We start from the raw sequence: 14,088 nt of genomic DNA, 5'->3' as shown, positions 1-14,088 counted from the left end.
TCTGATTTTCCAGTTCTGGAAACCTCTGAAAAATCTTTGGAAACTAAGGATCTGTATAATCTGAAATGCAATGTTATGCTGTCAAGGGTCACAACCAACCTTCACTTAATCAAGAAGTTTGATTCATGAGAGACCAGTTCCTTCATATTATACAGTACCTCATTTTTCAAACAACTATTATTTACTCCCTGATTAAGAATCATTACAGTCTCCTGTCCAAATTTATATTTTGGCAAATTATATATCAATGTTTTAAAACGGCAATTATTTGGTATTCAGAGAACTATGAGAAATCATTTCTCTCACGCACTCTCTCTCAAATGGAAGTGTATATAAATTATGTCTGCTCTAGAATTTTTCCTTTACACAAATTATTGTGCCTCCAATAGCATTTCAGAAGAGCTCACTCTTTACCCCACAGCCAGAGGCAGAATAAAGAGGAGCGAGTGAAACAAGAAATATAAACAAAAACAGCCAAAAATGCTTACAAGTAGGTACCATGCATACCTTTGTAGCAGAAAAGAAAAGACAGCAGGATGCTCTCCATCTTGAACTTCATCTCTTCTTTTGTCTTTCCAGAATGGGTACCTAGCGCTCTGCACAGCTTTCTGAGGAGTGAGATTAACTTAAGCAATGCCTCATTAAGCACCTTACCCTCCTTAGCTCTCATGGTTTTACCAAATACAATCATGCCAGCCACACACTACTGCAGTCATCAAAGCTCCATCCTAGAGAAGATATCAAGAGGAACAATATTTAAAAGGCATGACGTGTATAGTGTGTACATATTATATTTCCCCCTTCATTTTTTCCCACCATAACCACTTGGTGATATTTGTTTTTCTAAAAACTGTCATGCTTAGAAAACAGCCCTGGTTATAATGTTTTCTGAGCCCACAAAGAGCAAAGGATTGAGAGCAGCAATGACTTAATCTAGGAGAAGCAGCACATTTGACCTATGCAGCTATTTATCTGCTGACTACTTGTAAAATCTTGAAACAAAAAATAAACCACCATACGAAGCCTTCCTTTGCTAAAAGTTCTACCTCATAGTATCCTTCCATTAAAAGTCACTATCAGGGAATTTAAATTGCAGACCATTGTAATAACAGTTTTAAACTGAAGACAGTGAGAGCCTTCTCTAAAGTCTATTGAAGTTAGTGGAAAGACTCTCACTTTGGCTCAGAGCCTAAAGCCCTATTAACTAGGTATGACTGTCGGGGACTTTAGTGGAAGGATAGTATTGGTGTTTCTACTGAAAAAGCGATTCAGGAGATCTAAGATTTTACAGGTAGCCATCAGATAAATCACTGCATAGGTCAAATGTGTTGCTGCTAGATTAAGCCACTGCTGCTTTCTGCCCTTTGCTTCTTATCGATTAAGAAAATGTTACGTAACTAGGGATGTTGATTTAGCACAACATTTTAAAGAAAAAGTCATTGAGTGGCTGGAGTGAAAAAAAGTCACATAAATATAACTTAAAAAGTAAAATATCCTGGACACTCTTTCCAACCCCAAATAATCTTTCTTTTTCCACTTCACATCACTAGAACTGTGCAGCTTCTGTGGTAATCGTGCCTAAATGTAACCATAATGGGGCAAATTCATCCTGGGTGTAACTCCATCAACTTATACAGATGTAACTCTTCTGCCCCTCTGAGTTGGCAACAATAAGGGCCAGGTTCAGTATCCAGGGGTTCCGTTTCAATAACACAATGCAAAACCAGCTCGAGACCCCACCCAGTGACCTGGGAAAATCTTACACACTCCCCTGGGCGCCTCGAAGAGGCAATACTTCCCCTCTCACAAGCACGAGTCTCGGTGTAGCAGAAAAGGTTTAATTACATGAGATAAACAACAAGCATTAAATTGGGAAAACACCTCAGCTAGAGTTCATAGACCAAACCATGAGCAAAGACCCACCCCAGGAAATTGGGCTGTGTCCTTTTCCCTGGGCTCTTGAGTCCAGCAACCCCCAAATCACCCACAGTCCCAAAAGTCCCACAATCCAAAAGCCTCTGTCCTGGGTCAGTGCAGCCCCAGAGTTCAGGAGTCTATCTACAGAGGTCCCCCCCCAGCCTGGGTAGAAAGGGGCACCTTATGTGGTCCGGGGCCAACTGCCCTGCCTCTCTGTGAGGTTCTGCTTCCGCCTTCTCCACGAACTGCTCCGCTCTACCAGCCACTTCACTCTGCTCCTCCAGCCGTCCTCAGAAACTGCTCCGCTCCGCCAGCCGCTCTGTTCCGCAGTATAGCTTCAGGTTCCCCCACTAGTTAGCACAGTACTTAGTGCTCTCAGCTCTGTAATTCCAGCTCTCTAGTGATTTCAACTCTTAGTGATTTCAGCTCATAGTAGGGGAGCCCCAGTGCTAGTGCACCATTAGCCCAAAATGAGTTCAGCTCAGTAACCTGTATCTAGATTCTTAAGGGAATAAAAAAATCAACTCTGATATTTGACAGTGGAGAGGAGTGGGTGGAACTGGTGCTTCTGGCTCACGCAAGGCACCTACACCACCAGGCACAGCTACCTGTCCCCAGCCTCTCTCAATTCACTGGGTTTTGGAACCCATGTCCCTTGTCTAGCAAGTGTCACCTAATTTATACTGAGACATCTCTGTCATAAAGCAGTCTTGTAGTTCCTCATTCACATAATCAGGGTGACAACACTTTATTGCTCCTGCCCCAATAACAAAGAAATTGGGGATCCCAGAGATGTCAAAATAACCATCCCAGGCTGCCGTGGGCTATGCTAGGTGGGATGGGTGTGCCAATGCAAATACCTAAAATTCCTTTCCACACTCCCCATAATTCACCACCAGATGTCAGGGTAGGGCTCAAACTGACTCTGCTTACACAGAGTTTTACCAAGGAGGACTATGGCCCAATAGGTTACATCTACACTGCAAGGAAAGACTTATGGCTTGGCCATGGATGGCTCAGGTCAGCTCACTTGGACTTGCAGGGCTCAGACTGAGGGGCTAGAAATTTCAGTGTAAATGTCTGGGCTTTGTTTGGAGTCTGGGCTCTGAGACCCTGAAATGTAGCCCAAGCTCCAGCCCAAACCCAAACATCTCCACTGCCATTTTTAGCCCTGCAGCCTGAGTCTCGAGAGCCTGAGTCAAGCTCTCAGACTGGGGGTTGTGGGTTTTTTATAGCAGTCTAGCCATACCCATAGTTGCCATAACAGAGCCTGCCTTCTTACCCAAACTTAATTATACAGTTAAATAATAACAGTTAATAATTCTAAGAGAGAGGACATTTCCTCCAGCCCTGCCTCTCCTTTCCAGGTCACAGGTGAAAGCTGGTCCTTTGTATCTATGTGCTATGGCGTTGTTGCTCCTATTCTCTCCCTCTCTCATAGCCTCCCATAGCCTGCCAGAAGTTCCTCTGGGGTAGGCACGCTCTGAGCAGCCTTCTACGGGGGCGGAGGGGAGGGGAGGGGAGGGACTGTGCCTTAATGGCACAATTGAACTGCTAATGAGTGATGACATATCTCCTTTGAGTGACGACATATCAGCTGAAGAGACAATTTTATTTAAAAAGTTCAATATCCTTTTCCAAATGATGTAACAGTTCCAACAGTTAATTGCTCTCCCCTTCAAATCCACACAGCCCATATCTTCTGTGGTACAGTGGATTAGAAAGTCCCTCCACTGAATAGTGATGAGGTATATTTTTAATGTTAGCAATTCTTGTAGCAGGAAGAAACAATCGTTTTTCTCCCCCAGAAGATTTGGGATCATGGAGCTGCTCTCTCTGAGCCCTGGAATGGACTCTACCGTGAGACACTCTAGTTTTCTTTTGAAGCCCCTTGCACTCATGCCATCCCTCATGGGGGTGATACTCAGTGCTATTCAGACAGCCTGCACAAGGCCTATGCACTACCCAAAATGGGACTTGGGTAATGCACAGGCATGTGATGGCTCTATGCACAGAGTGAATTCCACTGTCAGAAAATATACTTGATGGCAGCCTTAGGCCTAGGACCATAATCTGCACTAACCCACTAAGAACCTCCCCTTCCAGTGGCTTCCCCACTACGTCCTTTCTGCCCTACAGCTGGAGGAGTGTCAACTGGCCACTTCATCTTGAACGGTCCCTTGAAATATGTGTTAACTGCATATGCTAAACAATCTGTTCCTCCTTGTATTTAACTGTGACACTGAGTCAGTTTCCCAGACCTGAAGACAAGCTCTGTGTAAACTTGGAAGCTTGTCTCTCTCACCAACAGACAGGGGTGGCGAGTTGTATGGGCCCGTGGTGCCCATGCTCCACCAACACAAAAGCATGAGGGGCCCGGCTCCACCAAAGTTCGGGGCTGGGTCTCTCCCCCAACTCCGTCTGCTGCCCCTGCATGACTGCCCTGGAACGTCCCCCCCAGCTGCCCCACGTGATTTAAAAGGGGCTGGGGCCCCCGCCGCCACCACTGGCAGTGCAGCAGGGCTAAGGCAGCTTCCTGCCTGCCCGCTTTGCTTCCGGAAGCAGCTGGCACATACCTGTGGCCCCTGGGGGGGGGGGAGCTCTGTGTGCTGCCCCTGCCCAGAGCACCGACTCTGCCAACTACAGCCAATGAGAGCTGTGGGGGCGGTGCCTGCAGGCAATGGCGTGCAGTGACCTCTCTTCCCCCCTCCGCCCTCCCGCCTAGGAGCTGCTGCCAGAGGGGGTGGTGGGTCACTTTTGGGAGCTGCCCAAGGTAAGCGCCACACCTGAACCCCCTGCCTCAGCCCAGAGCCTGCACCCAAACTCCCTCCCAGGGTCCACCCCCCACCCCCCTTCTCCAGCCCAGAGCCCACCCCCCCCGCACACAAACTCCTTCTCAGAGGCTACACCCCACACCCCAACCCCTGGCCCCAGCCCAGAGTCCACCCTGCCACACCCAAACTCCCTCCCAAAGCCTGCCCGCCCACACCTCAACTCCCTGCCCCACCCCAGAGCCCACACCCAAACTCCCTCCCAGAGCCTTAGGCAGGTGTGTGGGAGGGGGGAGAGACTTGGACCCTTTCTGGGCACCACCAAAAATTATACAAACCTGCCGCCCCTGCCAACAGAAGTTGGTCCAATAAAAGATATTACCTCACTCACCTTGTCTCTGTAATATCCTAGGGTCACATGGTTGCAACAACACTGTGTACATCACGCAGGAGCATTTTTATAAAGACAGTTAAATGCAAAAATATCAGTCCAATGCAATTTGAGATGGCCCAGATTTTAAGTCTCCGTTTCTCTTATTTAATATTGTATTGATTTTGTTGTACGTAGGTAAAATCAAGGGTAAAAACAATTACATACACACAAAGAAAAATGGACACAACATACGACGGGAATTGCATTTTTCCCAAGCATTCAAACAATGAAATATTTGAGAAGTGAATTGACATGGATATAAAATCAAAGGCATTTAAAGCTGTACAAACTACCTTTAGGTCTTGGATAAAATATGCTGACACTTAGCTGAAGTGTCACAAGCACAGGAGCATGAACACTGCCCTGCAGTTCTCTGGCAGAGACCTATGATAGATAATGCAGGTGGGATGAAGCCTTCTTCACATCAGTGATGATATCACCAATTACCTACTGTGCTGACCTCAGTGTTCCCCACCATGCGTCACAATGAGGTTATTTGCATTCAGCAGCAGAAGTCTGTGTGTGGGTGGTGGAAGCAGCAGCAGAACTGTTATTATCACAGCAGCTATCAGTACTTAGAAACACTCATCCCTCTTCAGATGCTACTCCCTCTGTCTCTTTCCCTCGCTTCCTGATAATGCTGCACACTCCCCAGGCTGCATGCATCAGTGTTTCTATTCACTATTGTCTCCCGGGTTATGGAATCAAAATATACTCCGTGAAACTGGGAATCTCTCATCAGTTCTGTACTCACCAGTACACATTAACTTTGTAGAGGTCTGAATCATAGGAGACACATTTTGTGGTTCTTTAGTGAGCAAAACTCTCACTGCAGTCCATTAAGTTTTGCTCAGATAAGGACAAAAGAGGATGGTACATAGAAACCAGAGACGGGAAAGACCTCTTCGGACACATCAGGCCTGATTTACACTCATACTGCAAATTCCATTGAATCCAGTCCAGATTTACACCTTAAAACGAGGATCAGACTGAGCTACTCAAGCCATTCTACTCCAGGAGGAGGGAACAGTTAAAAGATTGCACTCTCCGATCTGTTCTCCTGTGTTTATTTATCCACATATTGTTTTAGAGTGCTCATCATCACAGTATCTTCGCACCTTACAAATATAAACGGATTTAGTTTTATGACACCCCATTGAGGGAAGTATTCAGTGGTGGTTAAAAAAAAAGAAAAGGGTAAACTAACCTAAAGTCAACTTCAGATTCCCCAAATGAGAAGATAAATTCCATAGTCCCCAACTGAGAAGTGGGTAACCTCAGTTTGCCTGTGTTCAGCTTGACTACACTACTGAAAGTATTATTACCCCAGTTTAGAGATAGGGAAACTAAAATGTACAGAGGTTAAAGCCCAAAAATTTATAAGCTGGCACTGACTTTGGGTGCCCAGTTTGAGTTGCTTTGGAACTGATTTTTCAAAGGTGCTGATCACTTGTAACTTCTGTTTATTTTGGTTGAGTCTGCCTACCTTATTCGTACTGAGTAGCACTTTAATCCACAAATATTCCTGTTGACCTCAATGGGGACCACTCAAGAAATGAGGTGGTACTCAATGTGACTGATATTATCAGAATCTGGTCCTGTGTTGAAGCTATCGGTCCTAAGCACTATTAAAAAGCAAAGCCTATGTGTCCTCAGCTGGCCACCCAGAATCCATAAGCGCTTTTGGCCTTACAACCTTACCAGAAGTAATACTCAGTGAACGTCTGTAGAAAAGCTGAGAGTAGAACCCAGAATACCTGACTCCCATGCCATTGCTATCCTTTGCATAGATATTTATACCTGTGCAAAGAGGGTTTAAAGTGCTAGGAGATCAGAATAGTTGTGTCTTATATACACTTGGCATAGGTGTAAATGACACACAAGGTACAAAACAGAGGAGAATCAGGCCCAAGATCTGGCTTCCTCTCATGCTAGGCTTGTTCCCATAGTATATTCCTCAGTTTGGAATAATTCCCTCTGGTATATTCTCCAGGAAACAATGGTTCACTGGTATATTTTCCAGCGCTAGGATTGCTCCTTATGACACAGAACATAATCTGTGATCTGTGGATCAGCAGTTGTCCACAAAGCACTTATGCCACAGGCTAATTGGTCATATGATGCTGGTTCTCCTCCATATTACCAGGTGCAAAAGTATACTAACAGAAAATAAAATGCATTAAATGCTTTCCTCATATTTCTTTGACATATAAACCCTCGCTGTATGTAGGAAATTTACAAAAGGAAGTCAAATAGGAGATGTCAGTCAGTATTACAGCTGGCCAACATTTTTTGAATTGTTTATTGAAATTATCTTTTTTTAAAAAGCCATTTTTTCTGAACAATAACTGGCATTGTAGCAATTACTTTTTTCATTATTATAGATTTGCCTTTTGAAAAGAGACTTTTTAATCCAATTTTTTTTATCTAAAACATTCTTGAAAATGTTGTCAAACTATTTCCTTTCCCAGAAACCCCGTTTTTGATCAACTAAACAATTTGATTTCAATTTTTTATTACAAATGTCTTGCAAAGATTGTTTTAAAGGAAAAATGAGTTAATTTCAAACCGTTTGGAACAAAAAAAACCCGAAGAGAAGTGCAATTAATTTACATAAAGTGTATTCAATAGAATCATAAAACTTGAAGAGACCTCGAGAGGTCATCTTGGCCAGTCCCCTGCATGCCTGTTGATTTTTTTTTGGCAAGCTCTCTGCATGGCACAGTGTCTCTGGTGAGATAGCAAAGCTAGAGAAACCCTGCAGGATGGTGAACCTGCGAGGCACCTGAGTTACCTTTCCAAGGCAGGAACAGGAGCTTGGCTTGCACGTGGCTGGATGCAAGCCGCAGACGCTACCCCCTTTGGGTGCATGCTGCTGCAGTGTCACCCGTCACAGACCTCAGTCGGGTTTATTTATTTCGAAACGTGACTATAAATTCTCCTTAACAAAACCCCGACTGGAAAACCGGGAAGAATCTAACTATTCCCTTCCCCAGAACAGAAACCTAACCCAAAACAAAAACACAGGCTTTGGTTCCACTGGGGCTCGAACCCAGGACCTTCTGCGTGTAAAGCAGACGTGATAACCACTACACTATGGAACCGCCACATGACAAGCGTCTGCCATCGCCTTCCTTATGCAGGACGCTACCTCACGCCTCCCGCCCACCCCGCGAGAACGAGCGGCTGCTGGCCCCAGCGGCTTGCGGCCCCCAGCGCGTGGCGCCTCCGGGGAGCAGACGCAGGAGCCTCAGCGCGCGCGGGGCGGCCCCCGTGCAGAGCGTGTGTCGCCCCCTGCTGCCCGCAGGCCTGGGAGCGCGCGGCTTGCTCCAGGCCGGCCCGTGCCGCTCCTAGATCAGGAACTGGCCAGGCATGGAACTAGGGGCACCGGGTAGGTTGGTGGGAAGGAGACGCCTGCCTCTCGCCTGCCCCCATGCCACAGGTGCAAGCAACGAGAGGCTCCCTGCTCTGGCGGCCAGCACAGAGCATGTGCAGAAGGATGTGGTTGAGTTTCTGAGTGGAACAGAAACTCTCCAGTTCATGCCTGTAATTTATCTTAGGTCTGGGTAGAGCACAACAGGAATAGACACGGGGTTTTAATTTCTCCTCCCCTGCAGCATCTAAAAGGTGAGCGTGTGGGTCAAGATGATTGGAGTTTCTTAGGTGATTGGCCCAGGGATGTGAACCAGAAGGTTCAAGGAAAAAAGAAAATATCAGGCAAGATATTTTGTAGTAATCATTTAGTACCCACAGCGTGCTCCAGGTGCAGAGACTGACTCTTCCTGCTCCAAGGAGCATACAGTCTGAAATGACAATAATCTTACTACAACTTGCACTTAGATAAAGCTCTTCATCCAAGGATCTCTGTAAACGCATTTAGAAAGATGGCTGTGGCTATCTCTGGGTTTATAGATGAGGAAACTGAGGCCCACAGAGGTGTAATGGCTGCCTCAAGCCAGTGGCTGAACAAAAATAAATGTCTATTTAGTATTTAGAACGTTTGCAATTCAAATGGAATTTCTGGCAACCAAAGGGGTCATGTCCACACTGGGTACTGTGCTGGCTGTTCTAGCTATAGCTGTTTTTCAACATGGTTCTGATCTGGAATCTGCACAACAGGGTAGGTGTTATTTTCTGAGAGTCATGTTGGAGTCAGTCCCCAAAGCACTTAGTACATTTAGCGCTGTTTTGTAATGTCGTTCAAAGACCAAACTCCCTTTTATCCATGCTGATCAGGGAAAGTAGTAGACCCCCGTGAGACATATTTTTCATAGGCAATGAAATGCTTTTCTTGAACACACTTTTTTGGGGGAACATGGGGAACACTTGATCCTCCAACCATTTTATGAAACTATAATATAATTACCTACACTATTGGGACAGCATGAGTAGCAGGATGAAACTCCCCTATTCACACTAACCAAGGAGATGGTTGTTGACCTGGGTTGTAGCACTATTGTATTTAAATACGAATAATTTAGCTCAGTTCTCTAGTACGAACAAAGCCACAGTAGTATTGTGCATGAGTGCTGAGGGTCCTGCAAAGAGTTATATGTGACATTAATTGTAATGGAAGTCAACAAGATTTCTCACCTGCATAGAAGTTCAGCATGTGTATGACTCTTTGTAGCATTGAGGGCCTATGTTGTTTATGCCTCAGTGCAGATTTTGATGATGTGTCTGAAGGAGCAGTTAAGAAGTATTTAACATTTTTAATTAACACATTTTAATGTTTTAATAATTTTTTCAGCCCTGGACTATAAAGGCTTTGAAGGGGCAGTAATAGTAAGTAGGTGGGTGGGGGAATCAAACTTTGTCTTTTTAAAAATGACACTATCAGGACTGACAACTTTGTTTTTATTTGCAGCCATAGTTGTATATATCGTGCCTGTCTCCTGCTTTGCTTAGTTGCTCTGTTCTTGAGAACAAGAAGAGAGCACATTCTTAAATTGATATATTTCATTTCAATACCCAGAATGCTGACAGAATGTTTTAAGGGCAGGATGAGCATAGTGAGATGCATACATGCCCCTGCTGTTTCTGGGGAGCGTGGCTGTGTGGATTTGTTATAAATCAGTTATGGGAGAGTATTAATGCAATAATATATTGCAGCTTTTTTTAACCACTTTTTCACTGGGAGAAAAACAGCAGTGATATATTTTCTTTGGCGTAGAAGATAGTTTTTTTTTAAAGGATAATAAGGAAATGGAATTTGTTGCTCTTGTATAGTGCCCCTTTAAGAAGTTGTGAGATAGTCCGGAATGGATCCAAAGTAGTGGTTATTATGATATACCCTAACAATAATTATGTAGTATGTATTAGTGTTTGAATTTGCGAGCATTAAGAAAACAAACCAAAGACATTTGCTTTCTAAAATCTGCATAAAAATATTAAGCATTTTCCTTGAAATGACAGAAGAAAAAAAATGTAAAGAGAAGCCTAAAACTGTGTTCTTTAACCCACCCCATTTTGCCTCTTGTTCTAGCACATCAGATCTGCTATACCAAGGACACTAGTGCTTGGGTACGTAAAGGATAAGTTATTGCCTTAACTGTGAGGCATTTGTTTTTTAACTAAATCGTTACTTTTACTTTAATGTGGGTGTGTTTTCAGTGAACACAAACAATACTTGAAAGACAGACAAGAGCTTTGGAGGTGCCATTTTCTTACAGTGTAGCACTGAGGATATGTGTTCTGTCAGTAGAGGGCTCTCAGTGCTCACTTTGATGAGTTGCTCATTCCCTATAGTTCCTGATGCTCTCCTTAACCAACTAACTGTTCCTGATCTTTATGGTATAACATATGTTTGGGTAGGTACCGTGAAACACAGTCTGTAGGTATTCTGAAATACCCTTTGCAACATTGCACCCTTGCAACATTTTTTTAGTGCTAGTTAACACATCTCAGTAAGAACATGATCCTGTAAACATTTGTATGTGCTGGGGCTTCTTCCCATAGTATATGGGCTTGAGCTTCAGCCCTATGTGATGGGCCTCCGGCCTTGGCCCCAGACTCCATCAAGTCTAAGCCAGTCCTGGCAACCCCATTAAAACAGGGGCGAGACCCACTTTGGGGTCCCGACCCACAGTTTGAGAACCGCTGCTTTAGGATTAATTCTCATAATGGTACCTTCAGTACCTTAAAAATACTTTAAAAAAATATTCATTAGTTCCTGGAGGCCTCAGTAGGGATGAAGGACTGTTTCTCTTACCTCCCCCTCCCCCGAACAGTTTACAATCTAAATAGACAGGACAGACAAAAGTTGGGAGGGGAGACTGAGGCACAAAGACAGTTGAAGTGACTTGCCTGTGGTCACATGGGAGATGAATGGGTGAGGTGGGACCAGAATCCACATCTCTGACTCCCAATCCAGTGTACTGTCTAATGCATTATACTACCTTGTCATACATTCAAGGAAAAGGTACTTAAATAGGATTAGACTTAAAATTAGATTCAATGGTATCTTAAGAGGGGAAACATCAAAGTACTGAAATAAATATTTTCCGAGAGGCTTTTAACATGGGACCCTTTGAAGATATCTCCTCGCCATGTTTTATTTTATTTATTTTTTGTTTTTTGGTTACCAAATGTGCTACCAAATTTAAGGCAGAGGAAATCTGAGTTTAATGTACTGGGGAGACATGTACTCAATGTCTGTGTGTGGGTAGGTCTGTGTGTGGGTGTTTGAACTTCAACATTAGTTTAATTGGTCTCTTTTTAGTTTCCATTTTTAAAAACTTGAATGCAAATTGCTATGTTTGGTATTATCTTGGCAGTGTCACGTGATCTTCAGACTTTGATGGATTTCATCTTTCTAGTGTAAGTTTACACTGAAAAGTCAGAGGAATATTTGATTTTTTCTTTAGATTATTATCACAATTGTACGTACTTTTCAAGTGAAGAGGGAGTTTATATTAGAGATATGAATGAGTATCTACCGTCTCCCTCAGTAGCTGGTTTTGAAAGTGAATTGTTGTGTAAAATCATTGTTAGATCTCTTAATCTCTCTAAAAGCTACATCTTTTCAAGATACAAAAAGCACCAAGTACCTAAGAAACCTATTATGGGACATTATAAGTAAAGTGGGTGTTTCAGGGTTACAAAATTGTACCTTTGGGTCTCTGTCTGTAGTTTGGAGATAACGTTTTGCTTTTTTACTGAAGACATTCTGATGGCTTACATGTTTTGGCCCAGTTTCTTTCCAATTTAAAAGCCCAACACCCTTGTGACTGAATGCACCCCTGTATTCACATCCATAAGAACTTAAGAACAGCCATACTGGGTGAGACCAAAGGTCCATCTAGCCCAGTATCCTGTCTTCCAACAGTGGCCAATGCCAAGTGTTTCAGAGGGAATGAACAGAACAGGTAATCATCAAGTGATCCATCCCCTGTCACCTATTCCCAGCTTCTGGCAAACAGAGGCTAGGGTCACCATCCCTGCCTATCCTGGCTAATAGCTACTGGTGGACCTATCTTCCATGAAATTATATAGGGGTTTGGTTTGGTTTGTTTTAAACCCTGTTACAGTCTTGACCTTCACAGCATCCTCTGGCAAAGAGTTTCCCACGTTGACTATGCATTGTGTGAAGAAATACTTCCATTTGTTTGTTTTAAACCTGCTGCCTATTAAAAATAAAATCAGAGGTTTTTGTTTCTTTGGGGCATGAACCCAGGACTCGGCATGTAAAGCAGATGTGACAACCACTACATCCTACACACCGTTGTAACAATCTTTGTACAAAATGTTAGTTTTCAGATGATACCTCAAAAGGCACAACTCACTGGTCAATAACATGATGAAATGTATGTAGCATGATTATATGTAAAGTTATAAACATAAGCTGAAATTAGGTCTGAAATGTGTTTTACCAGACATGTCTAGGTAAACCAGTTTCTCAGAGACAAGCTGATCATAGAATAATAGAATATCAGGGTTGGAAGGGACCTCAGGAGGTCATCTAGTCCAACCCCCTGCTCAAAGCAGGACCAGTCACCAACTAAATCATCGCAGCCAGGGCTTTGTCAAGCCTGACCTTAAAAACCTCTAAGGATGGAGATTCCACCACCTCCCTAGGTAACCCATTCCAGTGCTTCACCACTCTCCTAGTGCAAATTTTTTTCCTAATATCCAACCTATACCTCCTCCACTGCAACTTGAAGCCATTACTCCTCATTCTGTCATCTTCTGTCACTGAGAACAGTCTAGATCCATTCTCTTTGGAACCCCCTTTCAGGTAGTTGAAAGCAGCTATCAAATCCCCCCTCATCCTTCTGCAGACTAAATAATCCCATTTCCCCCAGCCTCATATCGTAAATCTTGTGCTCCAGCCTCCTAATCATTTTTGTTGCCCTTCACTGGACTCTTTCCATTTTTTCCACATCCTTTTGATGCTTCTAGCCTGATGTCTTCAAAGCTGATGGCAATCACCTGTCAAATGGCCATTCTTTGGGAAGCAAGAAGGGCAGGAACAAACTGATCTGCATTTTAGCAAACAGCATGGAACTTCTTTTACCACCAGCCTCCTTGTCTACATCCTCACAGCAGAAATTAACTTTATCTAGGGATAATCCTCAGGAAAATCAGCAAAGAATCCTGTGGCACCTTATAGACTAACAGACGTTTTGGAGCATGAGCTTTCGTGGGTGAATACCCACTTCCTCAGATGACATGCATCTGAGGAAGTGGGTATTCACCCACGAAAGCTCATGCTCCAAAACGTCTGTTAGTCTATAAGGTGCCACAGGATTCTTTGCTGCTTTTACAGATCCAGACTAACACGGCTACCCTCTGATACTTGACCTCAGGAAAATGGATTTCAAGGGAGGACAACTATAAAGGGATAAGCAAAAATAACCTTAGGTATCTCTTCCTATCTCTCTCTTTCTCTCTCTCTCTCTCCTCTCTTTTTCACCTAAGACAACAAAGGAAGCAGCCATTTGACTCTGGGAGAGATCCTGCCCTGAA

General features: G+C 43.8%; 2 protein-coding genes and 1 non-coding gene across 3 annotated transcripts in view; 1 reads left to right on the top strand and 2 right to left on the bottom strand.

Moving 5' to 3' along the window:
- RS1 (retinoschisin 1) overlaps positions 1-8,192 on the bottom strand; it is a 39,186-nt gene extending 30,994 nt beyond the window's left edge. Inside the window, exons 1-2 of the mRNA XM_050936719.1 lie at positions 7,916-8,192; positions 508-608 (exon numbers count right to left, since the gene is read on the bottom strand). Coding sequence (XP_050792676.1) covers positions 508-608; positions 7,916-7,992 — 178 coding nt within the window. The 5' untranslated portion in view covers positions 7,993-8,192. The remainder of the gene's footprint in view (positions 1-507; positions 609-7,915) is intronic.
- TRNAV-UAC (transfer RNA valine (anticodon UAC)) lies at positions 8,153-8,225 on the bottom strand. Its single transcript has one exon. It is a non-coding gene; the product is annotated as a tRNA-Val (tRNA).
- A 324-nt stretch (positions 8,226-8,549) lies between these two features.
- The window catches only part of PPEF1 (protein phosphatase with EF-hand domain 1), a 69,993-nt gene continuing 64,454 nt past the window's right edge, over positions 8,550-14,088 (top strand). Inside the window, exon 1 of the mRNA XM_050936574.1 lies at positions 8,550-8,748. The gene's annotated coding sequence lies outside the window, so the exon portion shown is untranslated. The remainder of the gene's footprint in view (positions 8,749-14,088) is intronic.

This window comes from Gopherus flavomarginatus, chromosome 1 (genome assembly GCF_025201925.1).
Source record: "Gopherus flavomarginatus isolate rGopFla2 chromosome 1, rGopFla2.mat.asm, whole genome shotgun sequence".
NCBI lineage: Eukaryota > Metazoa > Chordata > Testudines > Testudinidae > Gopherus > Gopherus flavomarginatus.
The sequence above is the reverse complement of the archived record's forward strand: the minus strand, read 5'-3'. Positions and strand labels throughout refer to the sequence as shown.